Here is a 26,629-nt window from a genome sequence, read left to right on the forward strand (position 1 = left end):
TGCCCAGCTGAACATTACTTACATCTTAAGTTGAGACAACACTGAAGTCACACTTCGCTATCCCAGTAAATGCAATGGAAAGTGACGTGCACAATGCAGTTTGTTTATATATTCAAATCGGAAAACAGATAAGCTGGGTGGCAGGTGGTGAGGTTATAAAAAATAATCTATATCAAGAGTTCAGTACAAATTAGTCTGGAAGCCTGCTACAATATGCAATTTAAAGTACTCTAAAGTACTGTATCACCAATGTGATATTTTCCAAGGCAAGTTTGAATCCTGAGTGGTCAGCACACACAGTGGCTGCTATCAGACGGGCCAATTCAACACACTGTTAATTAGCACACTGCAAAATGGGCTTTTATGGGGAAACTAGGTGTCTTGCTAATTGTCATGAGAGGTTCTCGTGGGCAAAGTTAAATGCATTCAAGGCTGGCCAGAATAGCTTACTTGACTAGAGTGTAAGAATCCACGAACTCTCCCTTAGTCCGTAGGGACAGCGGCTGAGGCCTGTGTCTGCTGGTCCAGTCCACTTGCCGATTCAGAAATATTACAGAATCTTACCTCAGTAATATTGCTGCATCTACCTCAAGAAAACCTTATATACACAGGGTATGATTAGAATACCTACAATGAGGGAGAGCTGGGACTCCATCCAGCTTACAGAAGAGGTTGCTTCTGGGCTGGCTTCACTATTAAATGAATATTGATCTCTTCTGTGTGAGGCAGATTCTAAACGCTTTCATTCTAATTTGGTAGCTTTAAAGGGGCAGGCAGCTCACTCACCAGCTCATATTGGTCACATGATTGAGCAAAGGCAACAGGCTCAGTGACCTTTGAAAACATTTCAATTGTGTAAGGAAGAAATGCTCTTTTAGAAAATTCTTACAGGGGAGGTCTGTAAAAATCCCACTTAAATAATCGCATCTAAATAATGCTTAGACAAAGCTTCATACCTACTGGAAACTCAAAATATATGAATGAGAGAGACAGCAGGGAACTGATGGTTTATGTAGACAGAGAGGCCAACGTTCTACAGGCTACACGCGCTGTCTGCCAAGGACACAGCTAGATGCAGGGGTCCCTGTGGTTAGCAAAGGCCTCCTTGAAGAGAAACACCATCGTCTAGGCCTGTGGAAAGCAGCCCCGGGCTGTGCACTCGCGGACCACATGGGCTTTCAAATCAAGCATGTGCAGCACTCTTCCATACCTGTGCACTATCTAGCTGTACAGCAAGGAAAGTTACCTGGGACAGTCAGACTTAAGGATTCTTTTTAATTGATCTCTTTGGTTGCTGTAAAGTTAACTTACTAAAGTTCACTTGAGGACTTGAGAACATTCTCCTTTGTGATTTGAGGAAACTGTGTTAGGCATTACCCACCTGATAGCAACTAAAATGTGATGTGCATTTGAGGTTCAGAATCAACTTCTCTGGGATAAAACATCTTTCAAAACTTGAATTTGCTAAGTCGAGGAAGTGGTAACCAACAAGTCACATCTTATTCGAGCTCTGCTGCAGGGTTCCTTAAATAATGAATGTATGCATTTATAGAACACCGTTTGACAGAGATGGGTTGAAAAACTACAGAAACCAAGAGGCAGGAGTACCAGTTAGAAACAAACATTGTGTAAGCATAGTTTGAAACCGATGAGCACAAGGAATTAGATTTTTATACTATTCTGAAAAACAGTCACTTGAATTTGGCTTTGGAATACTGTGATGACTTACTCAGATATAGACACGTTTAATACCACAGAATTTCATGACACTGTTACAGCCTGAAAGTCTGCAGCCTGCTGCTCCATCCTGCACCCCAACCCTAACCTCTACCTACTCTAGGCCAGACACAGGGCTTCAGTTACTGCTGAGGCTGAAATGAGAGAGCCTCCTCCCCAGCCTCTTCCCTTCCCCCTGCCCATCCCCATCCCACCTCCAATCTGAAGGAGAACTGTTTTAGTGCCTAGTTGAGCTTTAGAAAGAGCACAGATATAACCATTACCTTTTCCCAGCATGAACACAAACTTTTGCATATAATTCTGAGAAAACTTCATACCTAGTGTTTTTTTTGTTTGTTTGTTTGTTTTTTTTTTTTGAGACGGAGTTTCGCTCTTGTTACCCAGGCTGGAGTGCAATGGTGCGATCTCGGCTCACCGCAACCTCCGCCTCCTGGGCTCAGGCAATTCTCCTGCCTCAGCCTCCTGAGTAGCTGGGATTACAGGCACATGCCACCATGCCCAGCTAATTTTTTGTATTTTTAGTAGAGACGGGGTTTCACCATGTTGACCAGGATGGTCTCGATCTCTCGACCTCGTGATCCACCCGCCTCGGCCTCCCAAAGTGCTGGGATTACAAGCTTGAGCCACCGCGCCCGGCCAATACCTAGTGTTTTTTAAGACGGAGTCTTGCACTGTCGCCCTGGCTGGAGTGCAGCAGTGTGATCTCCGCTCATTGCAACCTCTGCCTCACAGGTTCAAATGATTCTCTTGCCTCAGCCTCTGGAGTAGTTGGAATTACAGGCATGCGCCAGCACGCCCAGCTAATTTTTTGTATTTTTTAGTAGGCTTTCACTATGTTGGCCAGGCTGGTCTTGAACTCGCAACCTCGTGATCTGCCTGCTTCAGCCTCCCAAAGTGCTGGAATTACAGGTGTGAACCACCAGGAGCAGCTGTGTTTTAATTTTTACTGCACATGAAACCAATATTGCACATGCAAATAAGAACAGGCATCTCATTTATAGTAAACATTGCTGCAGGGCTTCTTTACAAATTTAATGTTAAAAGAGCTTTTAGCACCAATTCCTCCATCACCCTGGTTTTTATACATGCCTGTATCACTAAGCCATGTTAGACCCCTCTTACAGTAGTGTTAATACTGGTACCGATCACTGAGTTACAGGAATCCCATTCAAAAGACCCCAAAATATCTCCAGCTGCCTGCTACCCTAATCTCTGTCTACTGTTGTCCTGCTCTTATCCCACTTTCTTATTTGTCCTTAACTAGAGCTATTAACCATTGACATGTGCGCTTACCCCGAGAGCCATGGAGTAAAATATAGTATAGTATTTGCTGTTGAGGGTTCTAGCTTTTTTCTGGAAACTAAGGCTTGGACTTAGCAAGAGAACTCTGGACCTGTTACCCATTCTTTAATTGTGGCCCACAGACCAGAAAAAATACAAAAGCCTGGCGACCTTTGAAACTCTATTAGTGTATTACTGAAATTTCTACTGAGAGGGAAAATGGGGGGCAGGGATAATGGGATGGATTTTTTTGTTACGTCTCTTATTTCTAATAGAGTAATCTGCTATCCTAAACTTCATTTCTCTGGGGGCCAGAGAGAGAGAAGCTTTCTCTTACTTTACCTGAGCCTGATTATAAATAAGAATCCACTATTTTGTGAGTAGCAAAACTAGGTTCTACTTCGGTGGATTTTTTTTTTTTTTAAACAAAACAATGCAATATAAACACATAGATTTCACGGTAGTCAACCATAGAAACTCTTATTTGCAGCCATACAAGGAAGTACAGCTATTTCTATTTGTTCAGAGTTGAAATTAAACTCCTTCCAGAGCACCTTGAGCAGAAAGCTTTAAATGATTTCTAAACAGGAAGACAAGCACTGTAGAACATTTATAAACTTATTTCCTACACATTCAAATCTCAATAGAACAAAAACTTCTCAAAATTCAGGATCTGATCCTTAGAGATTTCAAGGTGCAGCCAAAATAAACAATGGTATATTTTGATTTTGTCTCCTGTCCATCAAAGTCTTTGCAATTGATTTTTATTCAGTAGTACATCCAGCAATAAGCTTTTGATTCAGAACTAAAGAAAAAGGACACAAGAATTTCAAGGGCTTGAATATATTTTTATATTGATATTCTGTGTCTTTCTACCCTAAAATAATACATTATTGATTACATACAGGATGAGATGAGGTATTTGTAAAATATCTGGTAAAAAATAATTAATATACAGTATTCTACATGAGATGGAATCTTATGAATCTTTAGGTCTTCTGAAGTGTTAAAGTGATCATCTAAATTAAACTGCTCCCTAAAACCATGTTAAAAAATGAAGGCTCTTACATTTCCCCAGAATTTGTGCAGAAAAGGGAAAAGTACATAATTGGCATTTATTTCTCACATCCAAAATAATGCATTCACACAAAACCAGGATCTCCCATGTTTAGCATAAAAAGAAAAAGAATACTGAATTAGAGATATAAAATCTCTGAGTAATGGTTAGGTTACCAACACTAAAGAAATTCAAGTGGTCAACAGTCTTGAAAATGCTTTATTGAAATGTGTGACTTATGTGCAGATGTGTTTGAAAAGACCACAGCTTGAAAACTGATTTTTGAAACGTCTCAACAATCAATTGAAGAAAAAAAAAAAAAAAAAAATGAAAATGAAAATCCCTAATGGACTTGACTTCTAGTGTAACCAGAAGCCTGGTGTAAAGTTTTCCTTTAAACATTTCCCATTACAGAAACTAAAGAAAACAAAGCTATATTTGGAAATCATTGGAGTCTGAAGTTTCAGAGGAGAAGCAACAGTTTTTCAGACATGTAGGGTGACTTCTTTTTTGGTTACATTTGGATGAACATGGACTTCACAGTTCTCGGAAGAACACCGGAGGGGTGTTCAAGTCTGTATGCTTGTCATGTTGAAGAAACGGAGATACACGGACAGGAAAGGAAAACGATGACGGGAGAAAGAGAGGAAACTGAGAAAAGGGCTCAGAAAAGAGAACTGGAACGAGACATGATTAGGTTAAGTCTAGTTATAAATTTATCAGAAGCTGTGCGCACCTTTTTAAAAGTCCTAAATTTACATTCCAAAAACTGCCCTCCCAACCCCCAAACCCACTGTCCCTGCCTTGGAGCTATTGTGAAAGTCTATGCACAAAAACCGAAACAGGAAATAAAAAATAACCCAGCCCTTCCAAACCCCAAAACAAACCCAAAAAAAGCTGTACATTTTTTTTTTTTGCACATAGGATTAATAATATAGGCATATGTGGCATGATTCAATTAAAAGGCTTTACTTTTTATGCCAGAAAAAAACCCAATAAATAAAAGGTGCTAAAATTAGCATTAAGAATTTTGTTGTAATAGATTGACAAATCTGGGAAGGCAAATCCTCAAAGCTCCCCTGATACTGATCTGTCTCAGCAAACTACAAAGCAAATACATAAATAACGCAAAATATGATCGAGAATGTGAGATTTTTAAAAACAAAGACAACATAATTCAGGTTAACTCTGTTGAACAAATGAAATTCATCTACACCTGAATAAAACATATTTAACAATTGAAAAAATTTTAAACAACCACAAAAAGTAAAAACTTTAAACAAACATTAACAGGATTTGTTTTTGGGGCACACAAAGGCCCCTGCAGCAGATTCCAACAGTAGCTTTACTGGTGTGTCTTCTACAGATGAGTTAAAGAGACAGGCTGAGCTCCACACAGGCAAGATGACTAACAGGTCGACAGGACAGTCACACAGGGCGGAGTGCCACACCCGGCTACAATCCCCAGATTCCACTGCAGAGCTGGCTTTGTGCGTAGGAGGCACACAAAGAAAGGTGATTCAGGCAGACATTATTCAAAAGCTACTTCGCAGTGTAACCATTGAATAATGTTTGGGAAAGCTTTGGGCTTTGTATTTTTTTTTTAAGTTTTACTCCTTGTATTTAATTTTTTAAATAACAAGGTCACTAAAACTCATGCACGCTGCAAAAAACCTCATGCAGTAGTTAAGGTAAACCATCCAAGCAGTTTTTATTCATTAATATTCATAAATACACACAGCAGCTTCATTAGAGATTTCAATTTTCCTCTTCAGTTTGAATGTGGAATATTAGGAGAGCCTTTTGCATGTCAAGGTACAGGAAGCAGAGATCACCCCTGCACTGCTACCTACATTTACCTGCTAGAAGTAAAAATTAGTTAAGTGGAAATGATTATCATATATATTTTCTCTCTTCCTTTTGAATGTACACAATGTAACAAGAGTGACAGACCTGAAATTACAATCACCAAACAAACCCAAGATAGTTGTTGTCCACTTTCATTGGCAAATACAGCACAGAGGACATTGTCTGCGAATTGGGATGTCATCAAAGAGGAGGTGGTGGAGGCTCATTTCCTTTATTACTCTCTTTTAAATTTAGGTTTTCTAAAGCAACATCTAAAGGCATAATATCTACACAGCCCATAGCACCAAAATCTGCCATCTCCCCCCGATCATCCTCGTCTGAGGACGAGCTCTCTTCACGCACTAAAGTGGACAGAAGGAGCTCTTGGACAAACAGGCTGCGGTCCGCACGCTCGCTTTCCATGGACTGGCGCTCCGTTTCAGACATTTTAGGATCATTCAACCTGTGTAAGTTAAAAAGAAAAGGCCTTATTGGTAAAAAGTCAATGAACAATGGCATGGCCAATTTCTACAGTGCTCTCCACTGTGCAAGTTTTACAGGTGGCAAAATTCAGAATAAGACATTTCTGGAATACCTGGCTCTAATTTACCCTTAATTGTGTTGAGAAGAATTCCTCACACTTTTTGCAATACTGTTACCTGAAAGTGCAAATTTATGCTTTAGACTCAATGAGAAAAAAACCACACATTTAGACTTTTCCCACTCCAGAGAAAACTAGGTGAAAATTTTCTGAGGAAAACAGGATTTCTTATACATTAGATGCTTGGGAAAGTATCTAACCAGAATTTCATCTGGGGTTAAATAAAAAAAAAAAGAAAGTAAAACACAAAAACAAAATTTACAGTCAACAGAATATTCAACTGAAAAATATCCTAAAATTTCCTCTGACGTTTCTCTATTACTGTATTTAATTCTTCCTGTATATCCAGAAGCCAGAGAGAGCAAGAAAACACACACAATCTTCTACATTTCTCCTACCAAGGACCTACAGTGTAGCAGGGTAGACACAAGGTCTACCTGCCTGACTTGCTCACCTGATGTATGCACTTATGAGATCTGGGCTATGCTGGGAAACTTGGCTCATCTGCACAGAGACTGGACAGATGGTTAAGAGTCGAAAATTCTACTTACCACTTGTTACTAAACTTGTTAAATTACTTTAAAATGTCAATTTCTGGCTGGGCACAGTGGCTTACCTGAGGTCAGGAGTTCAAGACTAGCCTGGCCAACCCTGCTTCTACTAAAAATACAAAAATTAGCAGGGTATGGTAGTGCACATCTGTAATCCAAGCTACTTGGGAGGTTGAGGCATGAGAATTGCTTGAGCCCGAGAGGTGGAGGTTACAGTGAGCTGAGATTGCATCACTGCACTCCAGCCTGGGCAACAGAGTGAGACTGTCACCTTCACGCCCCCGCCCCCCCAAAAAAACAGACAATCTCCAACCAAAAATGATGCAAAATTCTGCTTAGTTTCTATACTGATTTCCTCTACACTTTCAGTGGCAAGGAAAGGAAAATTAACAGGCAATAGGGCAGCAAAAGGAACAACGTGGGAGAAGATGGGTACACTGAAAGGAGGCCTGGCAGGCACACATGACAGGTCTTCTCCCCGAGGACCTAGAGGCAGCACCTTGAGCCCAGAGACAGATATAATTCATGCTCCCTTACTGCCTGGCACCTGCTTCCTGCTGTCCTACCAGTAATGCAAGGCACAGGAACATCCCCAAGTCACCATGGACGATACTAATGATGGGTCAGGCTCTGAGCACTCTTTGAATGCATTAGCTCATTTAACTCCTCTGAGTTAGGGCCTATTATTATCAACATTTTACAGGAAGAGGAAACTGAAGCAAAGGTTAAGTAATTTGCACAAAACCTCATAGACGCTAAGTTCAAAACCACTGAATAATTAGGTATCTATGACTAAGAAAACAAAAGATCAATTTCAGAACTGAAAGAAAGCAAAAATATTTGGAAGGTAATTAGAGAAAAGCCATAAAATCCATATTGGAAAAAAAAATGACTGATTACACTGATGGTTAAAAACAAATTAAGGATATCGTAAGAGTATCTAATAGAATAGAAGACTGAGTATCCTACATGTTCTCAACGCAAAGCTATAAAAATGTTACGAACTGAAGTACATTCCATGTTCTTAGCTTTGGAAAAGGACTTTGGTAAAGAAAACTAGTGAAGTTAAATCTGTAACAGAAAGATAAAGGATATATAGAAGACTCCCCATGTAATAATGAGGCAAACTAAGAACATACAGGCTGGAGCCTTCGCCCTTGAGAGAGCATGCAGTAACAATATTACTGTTTTGATTTTTGTGGAAATAACTGAGAACACACCTCATTCCTGAAAGGCAGGTCAAGTCTATGTATGAGGTACTGGTACTAGGTCTTGATTTCCTGATAAAATATAAAATTTAGGATATAAATGGAACTGCAAGGCTTGTGAGGATCTTCAAGTGGGGTTAGCAAAATGAGCTGGTCCCACTGTCGAAAGACCGGATCTGGCTGGGCATGGTGACTCATGCCTTTGTAATCCCAGCACTTTGTGAGGCCAACATGGGCAGATCACAAAGTTAGGAGTTGAAGACCAGCCTGGCCAATATGGTGAAACCCTGTCTCTGCTAAAAATATAAAAATTATCTGGGCATGGTGGTGAGCGCCTGTAGTCCCAGCCATTTGGGAAGCTGAGGCAGGAGAATTGCTTGAACCCGGGAGGCGTAGGTTGCAGTGAGCTGAGACTGCGCCACTGCACTCCAGCCTGGATGACAAGAGCCAAAATCTGTCTCAAAAAAAAAAAAAAAAAAAAAGACGGGATCTGACTTACATACTTCAGCAATCACTTTCTAAAGGTCAACCATCTCAGATTCCAAAGAAACTGTGGTCTTACCATCAGTTCCAAGGTAGCATGAATAGGAACTGCCCCTAGTCAAAGAAAAGACCAAAAATAAGGCTTGAGCTCTATATATACCATATACCAGCTGTTTGGCCAGAGACCAGGATCTCCCCTGCATACACTGCAGCCATTTGACTTGCCTTGAAAATTCACAATGCACTGGGCACAGTGGCTCACACCTGTAATCCCAGCACTTTGGGAGGCCGAGGTGGGTGGATCACAAGGTCAAGAGATCGAGACCATCCTGGTCAACATAGTGAAACCCTGTTCTCTACTAAAAATACAAAAAATTAGCTGGGCGTGGTGGCGCGTGCCTGTAATCCCAGCTACTCAGGAGGCTGAGGCAGGAGAATTGCCTGAACCCAGGAGGCGGAGGTTGCGGTGAACCGAGATAGCGCCATTGCACTCCAGCCTGGGTAACAAGAGCGAAACTCCATCTCAAAAAAAAAATTCACAATGCATATTAATGTATCTGAAAGTTCTGAGAAACCCAACAGTAAATAATCTCTTTATTTTTCTTACTTCGCTTTCTCCAACCTTGTTAATTGGGGATGGAAGAACATAAGTAATTACATATATTCCTTAGAATACATGAAGTTAAGAGAGTACTTCTGAGGAAGTATTGCCTAAATCATATGAATATGATGCAATAAAAGATGTGGAAAGTGGTCCACAAATTGCATGGCACCAAGCAAAGTACAGTATCAGATGACAGAAGGGAGCTTTCAAGAAGCTACAACCAGAATCCAAGGAGAGGACTCAGAGGTCAGTTATAAGCTCTGAGAGTTGGGTGTGGAATAAACGCACAAAAAAAATTACAGATCAAGTAGTAGTAGTAGTAGTTTAGTAGTTTGGAGCTTTAAAAAAAAAAAGAAGACGACGACTAGGGCAAGGGTGGATGGGAAGATGTCTTTTCCAAAGGGCACTGACAAGACATTCCACCCACAGTTCTGTGAACTCTCTGTAGAAATGCACACTGGTAGATCTCCTTTTGGAGGAAGGGCCCTAATTCTGGCATTACAGACCTGCTACTGGTCAGTCCCTATGGGTATGGCAATATGGTGGCAGGTAGCTCCATCTGTGCTCTGTGATTTTTCTTACATTAAAGCAGCATTCTGGTAAAACCAGGCAGAGTTACTGACCTTGCAGAGATTCTTTAAAAGTAAATTCCCCATTTAAATTTTTTTCCTTGGTTTCATAACAAATGATGAGTATCATTAATTGGGCCTTTACTCTAGGCCAGATACTGAGCCAGACCATACACATACCAGTATTCCATTTAATCCTCAAAATAATTCTCTTTCTAGAGGTAAAACTTCTAGGAGACTGATGATAAAATTGAAGTTTGCAGAAATGAAATGACTTGCCTGAGGTCCAAAACTTTTAAGTGGCAAAGCTGGGGCACTAGCCCAGGGATTTTCAAGCATTTTTTATGTACCCATAATATGTTATTTATAACTAGACACATGCACCATTGTATTAACAGAGTATGAGATAAAGTAGAAATTACATTTTCTTCTAACATCCCAATGAATTGTCATACACACTGCATTGTGGAGATAAAGATGTATTTAACATTATTCTTCATTTTACAGTTCTTTCTTTATATTCCTCTCTGCTTCCTTAAAAGCCCAAATTATTTCAGGTTCATTATCTGTTAAGCCTAAGTCTCTACTTACCATTGCTTTCTTTGAAACTTTTTTTTATTCCTAAAAGTCACATAAAATGCCTGGGAAGTTTTGGCAGACAAATACACGCAGTTGCTAACAGTTCCAGAAGCAAACAAGAATTCCATCCAGTAGAGTAGTTTACTGTTGTACTGAATATTATTTATACCATGGGAAGCCATTCTTTTTAACAGTTACTTTTGTGTGCCAGCCATAGGAATTTAAATCTAGCTTTTTTAGAAATACACAGGAGAAAACTGCCACTACATTATGAAATCTTTCTTACACCTTTTAATATTTCACAACAGATTAAAATTGGCAAAAAGCAATGTTAATTATGATAAATGCACCTAATATGAACCATATATATATATAAAATGATAAAGTATTAAGTTTTATGGGTACAATGGCAAAACAGTTCACATTACATGATGATATATACCTTGAGCACAAGAAGATCAGTTATTTTATTTTAGAGACAGGACATCACTCTGTCACCCAGGCTGAAGTGCATGGCGCAGTCTTGGCTTACTGCAACCTCTGCCTTCAGAACTCAAGTGATCCTCCCGCCTCAGCCTCCGGAGTATCGGGGACTTCACATGCAAATCTGGCTAATTTTTGTATTTTTTGTAGAGATAAGATTTTACCATGCTGCCCAGGCTGGTCTGGAATTCCTGGGCTCAGGCGATCGGCTTGCCTTGGTCTCCCAAAGTGCTGGGATTACAGGTGTGAGCCACTGCATCTGGCCCAGTATTCTTATCTAAAATAATTATTATGTTTCACATTCTTGGGGAAATACTGAATATGCGGTTTTAATCAGAGACCTGTGAGTTTTAATCGAACACAGAATTTTCAAGAAATATGTATGCACAAAAGAGAAAAGATAATTCCAGATTGTGTGAGTATTACTTTCCAAACAAAATTCTATTAAGAAATTTAAGCTACCTTGTTAAAAGAAACTGGGAATTCTGGAGAGCCTGCTGACTGCTCTCTGTATTAGCTATGTTGGTTGTTGCTGTGGACTGTGTGATTGTAGTGGTGACACTGCTTGTGTTAGTACGCCGGGTTGCGTTGCGTGCGGTCTCCAGTTGTTGCCGTGCTGCCTGGGCATGCTGCCGTTCTAGCTGCAGCTGCATCTGCAATTGTTGTAACTGAGAAGCGGAAGGGCCAGAGGAATTAAGCTGTCCTCCTGCAGAACGTCTCACTCCCGATAACTGAGATAAAAGCTCTGCCAATGGAAACAGAGACAATTAATGTCTGCTTAATACTGAGGAAAACAAAATGCTAGATCAGTCTTTTACTGGAAGAACGTCAAAAGCACTGTGAACAAGTAGGTAACCACAGTAGCATACAGTTCAGCTAATTGCTGAATACCTTCTAGAATGCCTCCTGGAAGCAGGAGTTACTGTGTATAGGGAATGCAAATGTATACGAATATTAACCCAGACCCAATTATGTCTGCCTTAGGCAAAACTCAGACTGTCTTTAAAATTATTTGCGCTGGGCGCAAATAATCCTAGCACTTTGGGAGGCCGAGGTGGGTGGATCACCTGAGGTCGGGAGTTCAAGACCAGCCTGGCCATCATGGTGAAACCCCATCTTTAAGGAAAAAAACAAAACAAAACAAAACAAAACAAAGAAAAATAAAATGAAATAAAATAATTTGCATAATAGACTAATTTAGTTAAGCTTCCTCTTAGTATTTAATGAAGTGGTTTATCTACGGGCCCAATTATAATATAAGTTCTCTCAATATGCGTTCCATGGAAGCAGGGATGAGGTCTACTGTTTACTATATTCCTAGCTCTCAGAGGAGGGCCTGACATATAGCAGAAATTCAGACATTTACTAAATGACTGAATGAATTATTAGGATTCAGTCTAAGAGACCTGGATCATTTCTGATGGTGGCCCTTGCACACTCACCTCTGCCTTCCCCCTCAAGTACCTTCTGGTATTTCTGTTTCAGAGTACACTGTAGAGAGACCACTAGCAGTGCTCAGTAAGGCTGACTGGCTCCCAAGAACCTGTTGCATTTGACTGCACAGCCTAATTAGTGGCCTGTTATGATCCAGACGGCCTTGTGTCCATAAAGCTGTACTCATTAAGAGAGGTGTAAACCTTTGTCCTGGCATCCTCATCTAAGTAAGGAACAGTGAAATGCCTTCTTCCATGTTGGAGGGTCTACCCACCTTACAGGGAACCAATGACTGCCTTGCAGACACTCTCAGGCCAGCCAAAACTCTTTATCATTAAAACTCATTAAAAGTTTCCGTTTTCTTGCTCACTGTTGAGTTATCCCAGGCTTTTTATAGCACCCTTATACCACTCTTTCATGGAATATACAGTCTATCACTAAAATAAACTGATTTTCACTGACAGAAAAAAAATCAAATGAAGAGAATTTCCTAATTTTGAATTTTGCTCCCAGAAACTAATTTTTAGTGTCTGCCAACAAAATAGCAGGTAAATATTCCCTTTGGATGAAGAAATATTTTTTAAATTCCCCTAATTCAGTTTATTAGGCTTGTTTTTGTCATTGCACACCCAAATGTCCAAAGCACATTTGGAATTAAAATTTTATATATCTAACTTTTAAATAACATGTTAGGTGTAAAAGTGTTCTTAGGTTTTTTTTTTAATTTTAGGTTTGGGGGTACATGTGAAAGTCTGTGACACAGTTAAACACGTCACGGGGGTTTGCTGTACTTACCACCCAGTACCCAATTAAGCCCAGTGCCCAACAGTTATCTTTCTGCTCCTCTTTCTTCTCCCATTCTCCTCCAGTGTCTGTGTCTCTTCCTTTGTGTTCCTAAGTTGTCATTTAGCTCTGATGTTCTCAGTTTGGGTGCCTCATGGCTTCCAGGTAGGTGTACACTTTACCACATGGACACATTTCAGAACTGTTGATTTAAATTTGTGCACACTTCCCACAGTCTTATCACTTGTCTGCCTGGTGTGTCTTGCAGATTGTCAGGCTACGTAATTTCTGGTATTTTATTTTGATCGTGTGTTCTGCTACCAACTTCCCAGGTTTGTCATCGTGTACTAGACTCAGTGACATGCCAGGTTCAAACACCAATTTTTTTTTTAAGTTAGATTTTCCCCAAGCTATTAAAACATATAACTTTCTACAACAATATAGTTCGCAAATCAAGGCCAAGACAGAAAGTCCTACTTTCCTTTCTTCCATGAGAAGAGCTTAATTCTTTAGTCTTGTCAATTAGCTACAGGTAACAGTTCTGAAATGTGTCCATGTGGTGGAATGTGTACCTGGAAGCCACAAGGCACCCTGCACAACACCCCAAACATTGATAGGCATAAATCTTGACAGAAACTAAGAACAATTTCACGCATAACATGTTCTTAAAAATGTTAGCTATACCTTATAAAACCTTAATTCCAAATGTGCTTTTGACATTTTTTTTTTTTTTTTTTTTTTTTTTTGAGACGGAGTTTCGCTCTTGTTACCCAGGCTGGAGTGCAATGGCGTGATCTCAGCTCACCGCAACCTCTGCCTCCTAGGTTCAGGCAATTCTCCTGTCTCAGCCTCCTGAGCAGCTGGGATTACAGGCAGGCACCAACATGCCCAGCTAATTTTTTGTATTTTTAGTAGAGACGGGGTTTCACCTTGTTGACCAGGATGGTCTCGATCTCTTGACCTTGTGATCCACCCGCCTCAGCCTCCCAAAGTGCTGGGATTACAGGCTTGAGCCACCGCGCCCGGCACATTTTTTATGTGTATTTATGGAGGTTTGACCATGACATTTTGGAGATATTCCAACTCAAATCTTTTATGATTTTCTTGGGCTTCAATACAGGCCACAAATAAAACATAAAAACATTTCTTATCATCTTATGTCTCTAAGAACAGCAATCTCCTTTTACGACCCCCAATGAATGGCTGAAACGGACATCTGGATAATACCGAACCCTACATATACTATGCTGTTTTCTGTACATACATACTTGCATTAATTTATAAATTAGGAACAGTAAGAGATTCACAACAATAAAATAGAGTAAATCTAACAATATACTATGAAAAGGCAGGGCGTGGCAGCTCACTCCTGTAATCCCAGCACTTTGGGAGGCCGAGGTGGCAGATCATCTGAGGTTGGGAGCACTTTGGGAGACCAGCCTGACCAAGATGGAGAAAGCTCGTCTCTACTAAAAATACAAAAGTAGCCAGGCATAGGGGCTCATGCCTGTAATCCCAGCTACTACGGAGGCTGAGGCAGGAGAACTGCATGAACCCAGGAAGTGGAGGTTGCAGCGAGCCAAGATCATGCCATTGCACTCCAGCCTGGGCAACAAGAGTGAAACTCCTCTCAAAAAAAACAAAACAACACAAAACAAAACAATATACTATGAAAGTTATGTGATGTGGTCTCTCTCTCTCTCTCTCTCAAAATATCTTATTGTCCTGGACTCACCTATTTTTTGACTGTAGTTGATTGTGGGTGAATGAAACCTGGGAGAGCAAAACCACATATGAGAGGGTTACTACTGGACTTAAGTAATGCCAGGACAGTATGAATTATTTCATGTTAAGTGTCTGCTTTTATTTTACACTTATAAAGTACTTGAAAATTTTCTGAAAGAACATGGGCTTATGATCAAGAGGTAAGAGTAAGAACATAAATCTCAAAAAAGTATGTACGTACATATGTATGTATGTATGCATGTTATGTATGTATTTATTTGAGACAGGGTCTCACTCCATCACCCAGGCTGGAGTGCAGTGGTGTGATTTCGGCTCCCCGGAACCTCCGCCTCCCAGGCTCAAGGAATTCTCATGCCTCAACCTCCTGAGTAGCTGTGATTACAAGTGCTCACCACCATACCCAGGTAATTTTTGTATTTTTAGTAGAGATGGAGTTTCGTCATGTTGGCCAGATTGATCTCGAATTCCTGGCCTCAAGTAATCCTCCTGCTCCGGCCTCCCAGAGTGTTGGGATTAAAGGCGTGAGCCACCGCAGCCGGCATCACAAAAAGTTTTAAAAGGAGCTCCCCTTTCCCTTGCCATTTCCCTTATTAATGTGAAACTAACTTACCAGCTATAGGATCCATGGCTTCCCTATTGCTTGGAGAATATGAACTCTGAGAAGAAGAAAGTCCACCAGTAGAACTGCTAGTAAAGTGCATGTTTGATCTACGAGCACGAGGACCTCCTAATCCCCGGCCAGGGTGAAACATTCTACGGACATGTCGAACACCACTCGATTCATCATAACTCAAAAGTTAAGAAAACAAGGAAAGTATTTCATAGAAAGAAAAAAAAAATCATTTGAGCCCTTGCTAGACAGGTATCAAGATTTCCTAAATTGTAATCATTTAAAAACAGCACATTTAATCTAAAGTGCAAATGTCCCAACTCTACCCATGAGGGCTATTAACCCTAAAAAGACACTCAAATATAAGGCAACACTTGAGTGTGTGTACTGGGTGTGTGAGGTAAGAAAGTTTCTCAATATAGCTCTTGAAATCTCAATTACCATCTATAATGAAAAAAGAAACAATACTGAATTTAAATTCAGCAGACCAAAGATTCCTTTTGGATTATTAGTTTTAATCTGTCTTCAAGCTTCTTTCCAATGCTGCTGCTAAGCAGAAAAGAGATTTGCATTTCTTGTGTAAGAGAGATTAACATGACATTTCTCACGAAGTCAAATTCCCAGCAGCCTCAGCCATCTTACACAGCTGAGTGTGAGTTGAACTGAAAAAGGTCCTCAGTCACAAAGAACTGTCAAAACTCATGAAGACAGCCCCACGTTTCCACAAAAGCAAACGAGAGGTGGATTAGGCCAGATCATATAGAAGAGATTTTTCCTTTAAAGCACCAAACAGACCAGCTTTATAATGCAGATTTTTTTTTTTTTTTTTTTTGCTGGCTTCTCAGTTTTTCAGCTGATGGTTCTAAAGTTATTTATTTTTTTTTTTTTTGAGACGGAGTTTCGCTCTTATTACCCAGGTTGGAGTGCAATAGCGCGATCTCAGCTCACCGCAACCTCCGCCTCCTGGGTTCAGGCAATTCTCCTGCCTCAGCCTCCTGAGTAGCTGGGATTACAGGCACGCACCACCATGCCCAGCTAATTTTTTGTATTTTTAGTAGAGACGGGGTTTCACCATGTTGACCAGGATGGTCTCGATCTCTTGGCCTCGTGATTCACCCACCTCGGCCTCCCAAAGTGCTGGGATTACAGGCTTGAGCCACCGTGCCCGGCCCCGGTTCTAAAGTTATTTAAGGACCAGATGGGTAGCTCCAGGAGGCCTTCAGGTATCACCGTCCACGCAGTGTTCCATCACATTCATAAGGATGGTTTGGGTTCTAGAGAAAATAATGATGATTATATTTGTATATTTGATAATTTATATGATTGTGTGTGTGTGTGTGTGTGTGTGTGTATGTGTGTGTATGTGTGTGTATGTATATGTATTTTGAGATACTTCTGGGCTCAAGTGATCCTCCCACCTCGGCCTTTCAAAGTGCTGGGAGTTTAGGTGTGAGCTACTGCACCCAGCCAGTGATAGTTTTAGAAGAACAATTCATAACCTGAAACCAGAAGCACTGAGTCCACCAAATTAAGTAGGCCAGTAATCTCAGGGAACACTGCCAGGAATTGAGAGATAGGGAAGGGAATGCAGAAATAAAAGCAGGAGGCGGGGCACAGTGGCTCATGCCTGTAATCCTAGCACTTTAGGAAGCTGAAGCAGGTGGATCACCTGAGGTCAGGAGTTTGAGAGTAGCCTGGCCAACATGGTGAAACCTTGTCTCTACTAAAAAATACAAAAATCAAGGCCCGGCACAGTGGTTCACGTCCCAGCACTTTGGGACGCCGAGGCGGGTGGATCATGAGGTCAAGAGATCAAGACCATCCTGGTCAACATGGTGAAACCCCGTCTCTACTAAAAATACAAAAAATTAGCTGGGCATGGTTGGCGCGTGACTGTAATCCCAGCTACTCAGGAGGCTGAGGCAAGAGAATTGCCTGAATCCAGGAGGCGGAGGTTGCGGTGAGCCGAGATCGCGCCATTGCACTCCAGCCTGGGTAACAAGAGTGAAACTCCGTCTCAAAAAAAACAAAAAAACAAAAAAACAGAAATTAGCTGGGCGTAAAGAATTAAGTGATTCTCCTTTCGAGCTTCCCAGCTACTTGGGAAGCCGAGGCAGGAGAATCGCTTGAACCCAGGAAGCAAAGGTTGCAGTGAGCTGAGATTGTGCCACTGCACTCCACTCCAGCCTGGGTGACAAGAGCAAGACTCTGTCTAAAAAAAAAAAAAGGAAAAACGAAATTAAAGCTAGACTTGACCTTGTGCTATTCTACTCAGGAACTGGGCAGCAAACAGCTCTCTCCGGAGAACGGGACCCCAAAAAGGAAAGGAACACCAAGATGTACACCTGTCCCCATCATCCCACCACACCACACCCACAACAGGGTAAGGCAGCAGAGGAACGGATAGGGAAAGCAAATAATGGCTTTTCATATTTAACTAATTAAATTTTAATTTGGATTAACATTTTCCGCATTTGTATGAAAAGGCTATCCTGGAAGACATAAACTGGTCAAACTGCCTTAAAAAAAAATCTAATTGTAATGAACTAAAGATGAAAGACAAGTCAACTTTTACTTAATGAAAATGGTTCATATAATAGTGATAGTATATAAAAAGAGAAATAAATTGCATCTCAACACTGAGTCACTTTTAGGAAAAGTTCAAATAAGTAAAAATAATTTGGAGATTAGTTTTCCTCTTTTTGGGGATACTATCCTTAAAAATAATTAAAATGACAAGCTGGATGCAGTGGCGAGTGTATGCCTATAGTCCCAGCTACTCAAGAGGCTGAAGCAGGAGGATCACTTGAGCTCAGAAATTGGAGACCAGGTTGACACAGTGAGATCCTGTCTCCAAAACAGAATAATCAAAATGACAAACATTACAAACAACTCTTTTCCTTGTCATCTCTTAAAAGGATATTAAATCTCTAGGGGCTCTGTGTTCAAGTGTAAGATGAGCTGCAAAGTCATCTGTGACATGATTAGGATCGCCTCCAGGTAATGCTGCACATATTGGACAAATCTGAAATGGAAGTAAAGAAAGCAGGCTTAATAAACGAACATCAATAAGACATCTTTCCAGATGAGTATTCTGCTGTAAGTTTTACTATTATCAAGTTTTAACCAATAAAAAACACAGCAGACCCTGAATTAGTGAAAAGCAGTAAAAGCCTAAAACTGTTCACACAAGGTCCCTCAGGGTCAAACACAACAGTTTCACACACACTCAACTTGATCTCTGGCAGGGCCTTCTAACAGCTTGCCTGATTCATTTGCATAGTCTAACAAAATAGTTTCCATTAAAAAACTTTAAAATGTGCCATTTGGTGCACATTTATGTTTAATTCTAGTCTTGAATGGTAAAGACTGATATAAGCCTATGGCACACTTCTCCAAAGTAAGCTACACTGGAGAGCCAATTCCCAAATAAGACAGCAGAGGTCTGATTAAATCCAACTGTGCAAACATTTATCTGTTGAATGTAAGACAAATTATGATTACCAATAATATGGAAATACGCTCTATAAATTCATGACCGTGACTTCCAAGGGGAATATAATATGGAAGCCCATTTTTAAATCTTATTTCCTAAAGAAATGGGTGATAGGGCAGAAGCTTGTGACCAGGTCAGGCTCAAGAAGCAGATCAACTTTACATGGGCCTTTCAGTAAGAGATAGGAGAAAGTAGGAATAAAATGGTGTGTACTCAATCAAGGTTCGGGGAGTGGATGACAGGTTGGGAAGGTGTTTTCTATAGTTAGCAAAATTGGTAAAACAGAGGGAAGGAGAGGGGAAGGCTAGAAAGAATGAGGAACTTTTTAAAGAGGAAAGGCCCTTACTCTTCTGAAATCCGAAGTGGCAGATAATGGTCTAACAGTGGTAGCCAAGCTTTGAAGTTTGAACAACTTCAATCTTAAACAACAGGGCCAAGAAGAAATGTCAGAAGCAAGTGGCATGACCAAAGGGAGCCCCAGGAAGCACACAGTTAAAGTGGTAGACTTGTATGTATAGCCATAAGTAAGAGGGTTAAAGACAGGATATGTGATTCACCTTGCCAGTCCACATGCAAAAATTCTTTCACCTAGGCAAAATCTAGGCAATCAGGAGACCTTACTGTCTGCTGACGGCACAGTGGGAGTAGGTGGTAGCACTGGAGAGGAGGGCAGATGGGAAACGTGAGACTTGGAAGGACAATTCTAGGGCATGGAGGGAAAACAAACTGCTCTGATTCCTGGAACCCAAACAAACATAACTTCCCATCTTCTAACAACCAGAAAGCAGAAGTCCCCTGAGAGTTCAACTCTGATTTGATACCAGTCTCTCTTATGCCTAATGAGCTGTCCTGATTATGTGACTCAGGACTCTCAGAAATATCCTCAGGAAAATCCAAACACGTTCATGAGAGATAACATTTAAGCATTACAGTGTGCAAAAGAACTAGAGAAGTCACAATGGAATGTGATGAGGCAAATGAGAAAAAGACGTAAATAGACATGCCTATGCCTTCTTAGAAGATACCAGAGATTCTTTCCTCTGTCAGAAAGGTAGCTATATCTGTTCACAAGTTTACAGATGATCAACTCTCTCTTTATTAGGAATTTATATTTTACCATCTGTACCATTCCGGTACTCTGACATTACCTGGGAGTAGCTGATATACATATTTTACTTTTCATGTACTTCTGTGTTACCTAGCTAAATTGTAAACTCTTTGAGAGATGCAGGACAGTATGATTTGTTTTTGGTTTTAAACTCTGGCCAGACTTGCTGTTAAAAAAAGAAAAAAAAAAAGAAAAGAAAAAAAAAAAAAAGACCAGAAATGTTTGGAGAAACAGAAAAAAAAATTCCAGTTATTTAAAAATAAAAGAAACAAGCCACCTTAGAGACTCATTTTGAAAACATTAACAGACTGCCGGGCATAGTGACTCAAGCCTGTAATCCCAGCACTTTGGGAGGCCGAGGTGGGTGGATCACGAGGTCAAGAGATCGAGACCATCCTGGTCAACATGGTGAAATCCCATCTCTACTAAAAATACAAAACATTAGCTGGGCATGGTGGCGCATGCCTGTAATCCCAGCTACTCAGGAGGCTGAGGCAGGAGAACTGCCTGAACCCAGGAGGCAGAAGTTGTGGTGAGCTGAGATCGCGCCATTGCACTCCAGCCTGGGTAACAAAAGTGAAACTCCATCTCAAAAAAAAAAAAAAGAGAGAGAAAAAGAAAACATTAACCGAGATGGGTTATAGTTTTATTACAATATTATAAAGCTGTATACAATTTTTATTTAAAGAGAAAATAACCACCAAAAGGATAAGGCATCTTTCTTTTAAGATACTTTGCTTTAGGTTGGCCTTTTGGTAAAATCTATAGAAAACTTGAGCTATATAAATATAGCTGCAGAGCCTTCAGTACTTGAGGGGACATAAAAATGTTGGTAGATTAGAAAAGTCTCCACAAGGATATAGATTCCTAGAAGGAAAACAGAATGGGAAACACAGATACCAAAAGTACTAAGAATGTCCTAATAAGATAGACAATTTAACAATTAGAAAAGCACCTCTGAGACGAGGATGCAAAATAAAAAGAATGTCAAGATTCTTCCATATTGCGTATTGGCTTTGGTTCTATACTCAAATCTTTTTATTTCATTGCAGTAACTCTGCTAAGATGGCAGGATGAAGGTATTCAGAACTGCTTCATTCAGAGAGAAATAATATAAAATTAATCAATCAACCAACCAAACTTTCATAATGACTAGGGATAAAGAATTACTAAGGACAAGAAATTAACTGTGGTGGGAGGATCACCCAGGTTGACAGCTGGCATAGAAAATCAAGAGGCTAGATTGAGAACCGAGTGGAACATGTTACCACACTTGGACCACATAAAGTTAACTCAGATGAGGACTTGGAAAGGAAAACTAAGCTCAGATGCTGATGCAACCGCAGAGACATGGTCATCTTTTAGGTTTCACTTTTTTTTTTGAGACAAAGTCTCGCTCTGTCACCAGGCTGGATGGAGTTCAGTGGTGCCATCTCGGCTCACTGCAACCTCTGCCTCCCAGGTTTAAGTAATTCTCTTCCCAGTCCAGAGTAGCTGGGACTATAGGCACACACCACCACACCCAGCTAGTTTTTGTATTTTTAGTAGAGACGGGGTTTCACCATGTTAGCCAGGATGATCTGGATCTTTTGACCTTGTGATCTGCCAGCCTTGGCCTCCCAAAGTGCTGGAATTACAGGAGTGAGCCACCGTGCCTGGCCTAGGTTTTACATTTCATATTTAGCAAGCTAACTCATGTTTTAAGACAAAAATGCTTGTTTCAAGGCTGTGTTTTCTAAGAGGAAATGAAGGGAACAGGAAAGAAAGAAAAAAGAGAGCGAAGAGAGGCAGGAGAAATGGAAAAATAGTGATGGAAAGTGGCAGGAGAGAGAAAGCAAGCTACTGTGCCACTCAGGGACACTAACACTGCTTAGTTTTGAGTGTGCCTTTACTTCCATGTCGTGGTGGTTAATACATCTTACAGGACAAGAAAACTTTACACAAAGGCTAATTTTAGGGTATTGACAGCTTGTCAACATTAGTATTTATCATACTTCCACTGCCACATGACATAGTAACATCTATTATTCATACAGGAAAATTCCACATAACACACAAGCTTAAAATGATAACGTGTCAATTAAAGTTTACTTAACTGGCTTAAGTCAGTGTTTCTTTAATTTGGCTAAGAATACACAATCATCTGGAGCACTTGTTAAAAATAGAGTTTCCTATTCCTGGAAATAGAGGGATTTAACCATCTATTTTGACAAAGGTCCTGGTTGATTAGGTAAGTTTGGTAAATATAACTTAAATATACAATAGCATTGAAAAACTGTATTTACTCTGTTATATGAAACACCAAATGTCATTGTTTCTTAACATAACAAAAAAATTGTATTCACAAATGTGTCTGCTATTCTCAGTGTTGTCCCTGCTACTGCTCGAGTCTTCCTCTTCTCCTTCACCTTGCCACTGAGGGTCACCATCAATCTTGTTTTTTATCTGTAGCCCCTTTAGAAGCCTTTACCGCCGGGCGCGGTGGCTCAAGCCTGTAATCCCAGCACTTTGGGAGGCCGAGGCGGGCGGATCACGAGGTCAAGAGATCGAGACCATCCTGGTCAACATGGTGAAACCCCGTCTCTACTAAAATTACAAAAAATTAGCTGGGCATGGTGGCGCGTGCCTGTAATCCCAGCTACTCAGGAGGCTGAGGCAGGAGAATTGCCTGAACCCAGGAGGCGGAGGTTGCGGTGAGCCGAGATCGCGCCATTGCACTCCAGCCTGGGTAACAAGAGCGAAACTCTGTCTCAAAAAAAAAAAAAAAAAAGAAGCCTTTACCAACTGAGATGAGGCCCCATCCCAAGAACGTTTCAGGGTCTCCATTTTTCCATGTGGTCCCAGGGCATGACTGCCAGCCAGCAACCAGTCAGGGCACATTTTAGCAGTTTGTTGTGCTAAAACATTATCTTCTGAAGTCATTACTTCATATATAAACACCAAGTCACTACTGAATGTACAAAACTTTCCCCCTATGACACAGGCTGTATGTCCATTAAAAAGGCACCTAAAGTCAGCATGTGTGACTTTTTTTTTTTTTTTTTAAAAAGCAACAGCTCCATACATTCTTCTTCATACAATTATCAACCATTCTACAGCAAGTCTGGATTTCCTCTAGCCTTTTTCTCGAACTGATACAATCACATCAGAGAGCAATTCTCTCTCTGGGTTCTATGTACAGCTTTAAAAACTAGTCTTGCCGGGTGCGGTGGCTCAAGCCTGTAATCCCAGCACTTTGGGAGGCCGAGGCGGGTGGATCACGAGGTCGAGAGATCGAGACCATCCTGGTCAACATGGTGAAACCCCATCTCTACTAAAAGTGCAAAAAATTAGCTGGGCATGGTGGCACGTGCCTGTAATCCCAGCTACTCAGGAGGTTGAGGCAGGAGAATTGCCTGAGCCCAGGAGGCGGAGGTTGCGGTGAGCCGAGATCACGCCATTGCACTCCAGCCTGGGTAACAAGGGCGAAACTCCGTCTCAAAAAAAAAAAAAACAAAACTAGTCTTTATAACCACATCCCTATTTCTAGTTGAAGGATCTATGCTATGAAATCCAGATGAATTAGTAAAGTTAAAGTTCTGACTGGCTAAATTCGTTATACTGTACAATTTTGCTACCATGTACTAATCCATTAAGCATTTACTGAGTACCAAATCAGAGCTAACCTAACACTTTAGGTTAAAACATTATCAAGAAACAAGCATAGTTCCTGCCAGCAATAAAGTTCATATGAATTTCATCTCTTTTTAAAAACTGGAGCCAAAATTGAGGCAGGGCACACTGGCTTATCCCTATAACCCCGACAATTTGAAAGACTGAGGCAGGAGGATCACTTGCAGCCAAGAGTTTGAGACCAGTCTGGGCCACACAGAGTGTGGTGAGACCCAGTCTCTACCAAAAAAAAATTTTTTTAATTGGTGTGTATTTTTCATTATTTCTTCAAACTGGAGTACAATTCATGTCTCTGCTTTTGAGCAGCTCTTAGAACTCAGCTACAGAAACATCCAGGCTTATTATGCCAAGAGATTTTCTGAATGGAGGGAATGTATGAAGGCAGTGTTTAAAACACTTTTTCCACAAAAGAATAATGACCCAAAAAGAGCCATCTAAATTTAAAGCCAACACACAAAACCCCTTGACAGGTGTTATACTTTAATGCCTATTAAAAAAAAAAAAGGAAGAAAGACGTTCCATTGAGCTAGCTATCTGCCACGGCCAATGACAACTTCAGGCTTTTGGATCTCCTGCCCAATTAAAGTATTAGTTTATCCTACAAAATCTGCAGATATAATGAATAGAAGACTGACACTGGAGTTTTGCTTTGAGAATACCCATAAAGCACTAGTGGATGATCTACGCTACATGGTCAAGAAAGTTCTTCTGGGCCTTGTAAAACCAACTAGCTTGTAGCTACCTGCACCTTGGCCATCCATTTTGCCAAATATAAAGGCCCTTTCAAGAGTTGAGCGAGCACACTGTGCAACTAGATTACAATCTAATTTTCTGTTGTTGCAGTGAACACTTATAATAAGTGTTCAACTGTAAGTGAAATTATAACTTATAATTGTGAATTACTTCAATTAAATTTATTTTCCCTCTCAATTCCATTCTACGCATCATAATGCTCAAGTTAGATTTGTCACTGGCTTCCAGAGAACAGCATTTACATGTAATTAACAAAGTCCTAAAAAGCAATTGTGTTTTACTTTTAAACATGGTTCTTGTACAAAAACTTATGTGTATGATGACATCTTGGGAATTAACAAAACTTGAAATAATATTACATAATTTAGCTATTATACTGAAAAATGATTCCAAAGAAATCAGAAAGCAGTTCACAAAGAGCTTGTGCTCCTGTGAGAATCTAATGCTGCTGCTGATCTGACAGCAGGCGGAGCTCAGGTGGAAATGCCCGCTGGCCCACTGCTCACCTCCTGCTCTGTGGTGTGGTTCCTAACAGGCCATGGTCCATCCATGGACCAGGGGTTGGGAAACCCTGGTCTAGAGGACACATGAAGGTAATGTGGACAAAGCAAGACAGTAAACAGAGCATTTAAAAAGGAACATGTTAAGAGGAACAGAAAAGGAGATACAGCAAGTTGTGTAGATATAACCCCCGTAAACCAAAATGATGTAAATCACTCTTGAATTCCCTAATTTAAAAATGCAAAACATTAAGGGGTGAGAGGGGACATACATTAATGTCACCTGGACATTTACATATAACTGTAGCACACTGGAGCTGATGATATGTTTCACATATGTACAAAGAGGCATTCAAAACACCTAACAACTGGTATGGCATAGGCATCAATCCTTCAAAATGGATAACAGTCAGCATGCTACCCTTGGGTGTATCTGCTGAATGCCAGCCCTGCCTCTACGACTTGACCCACATGACCTGAAGAAATCCTGTAATTTTATATCAAAGATTCTTATTTGCTTGCCACTTTTCACTTTGAAATGTCTGGGTGTATGGGTGGGAACAGAGGCTGATATGGTACTCATGCAAAGACTAAGGGCTAATGAAGAGAGATAAATCCTTAAAATATTCCACAGAAACCATTATGAAAATACAGAGTGACAACTGCCTTGGGCTATGTACCAAAAGCTAGGAAACTTAATGACGGCAAAAACACAACTCACAAGAAACAGTCCATGAAACCATTTGAAGGTGGTATTTAATTTTCAAACTGTTTATCAGATATGCCAGATAAACAAATTCTGAGAATTTACTCTCAGCGGGAAGACAAACAAACAAACAAACAAACAAACAAAACAACCAGAGGCAAGGATATGGAAAACTGGGTAGTTGCCTTGTCCCTGTGGGGTGATAAAAATACTATACTAGGGCCTACTGGCTGATAATATTATAATTATTATTTTTGGGAGATGGTGTCTTGTTCTGTCACCCAAGCTGCAGTGCAGTGCAGTGGCACAATCATGGCTCACTGTAGCCTCAACCTCCTGAGCTCAAGCAGTTCTCATACCTCAATTTCCCAAGTAGCTGGGACCATGGGCATGTGCCACCACATCCAGCTAATTTTTAAACTTTGTGGAGACAAGGCCCCACTTTGTTGTCCAGGCTGATCTTAAACTTCTGGGCTCAAGCGATGCTCCTGTCTCAGCCTCCCAAAGTGTTGGGATTACAGGCATGAGTCACTGTGCACAGTCTGATAATGATTTTAAGGATGCCTAATTTACAATAAGAACCCTATGTTTGCCTTATTGTATTTAGGTAAATAACCCAAACTTAACAAAAATTAAATCAAAGAAAAATGATGGAAAGTTTTCCACAACCACCATTATGGAGTTGCAACTGAGTCAGGATTCTTCATATTGGTATGTGGGACTGTACCAAAAGGAAGGAAAAGTCACTTTACACAATAAAAAGAACAAACTAAGAATAGTAGTAAAATGTGACAACTGTAGTTTGAAGCTCTCCTAGGTG

At 40.5% G+C, this 26,629-nt stretch overlaps 1 protein-coding gene across 3 annotated transcripts in view; it reads right to left on the bottom strand.

Moving 5' to 3' along the window:
- Window positions 1-5,761: 5,761 nt before the first annotated feature.
- KCMF1 (potassium channel modulatory factor 1) overlaps window positions 5,762-26,629 on the bottom strand; it is an 89,992-nt gene continuing 69,124 nt past the window's right edge. For all 3 annotated transcript variants that reach the window (XM_039461780.2, XM_074397595.1, XM_074397601.1), the window contains exons 4-7: window positions 18,498-18,599; window positions 15,575-15,749; window positions 11,464-11,746; window positions 5,762-6,386 (exon numbers count right to left, since the gene is read on the bottom strand). In XM_039461780.2, coding sequence (XP_039317714.1) covers window positions 6,125-6,386; window positions 11,464-11,746; window positions 15,575-15,749; window positions 18,498-18,599 — 822 coding nt within the window. In that variant the 3' untranslated portion in view covers window positions 5,762-6,124. The remainder of the gene's footprint in view (window positions 6,387-11,463; window positions 11,747-15,574; window positions 15,750-18,497; window positions 18,600-26,629) is intronic.

The sequence above is a fragment of the Saimiri boliviensis genome, chromosome 1, assembly GCF_048565385.1.
Source record: "Saimiri boliviensis isolate mSaiBol1 chromosome 1, mSaiBol1.pri, whole genome shotgun sequence".
NCBI lineage: Eukaryota > Metazoa > Chordata > Mammalia > Primates > Cebidae > Saimiri > Saimiri boliviensis.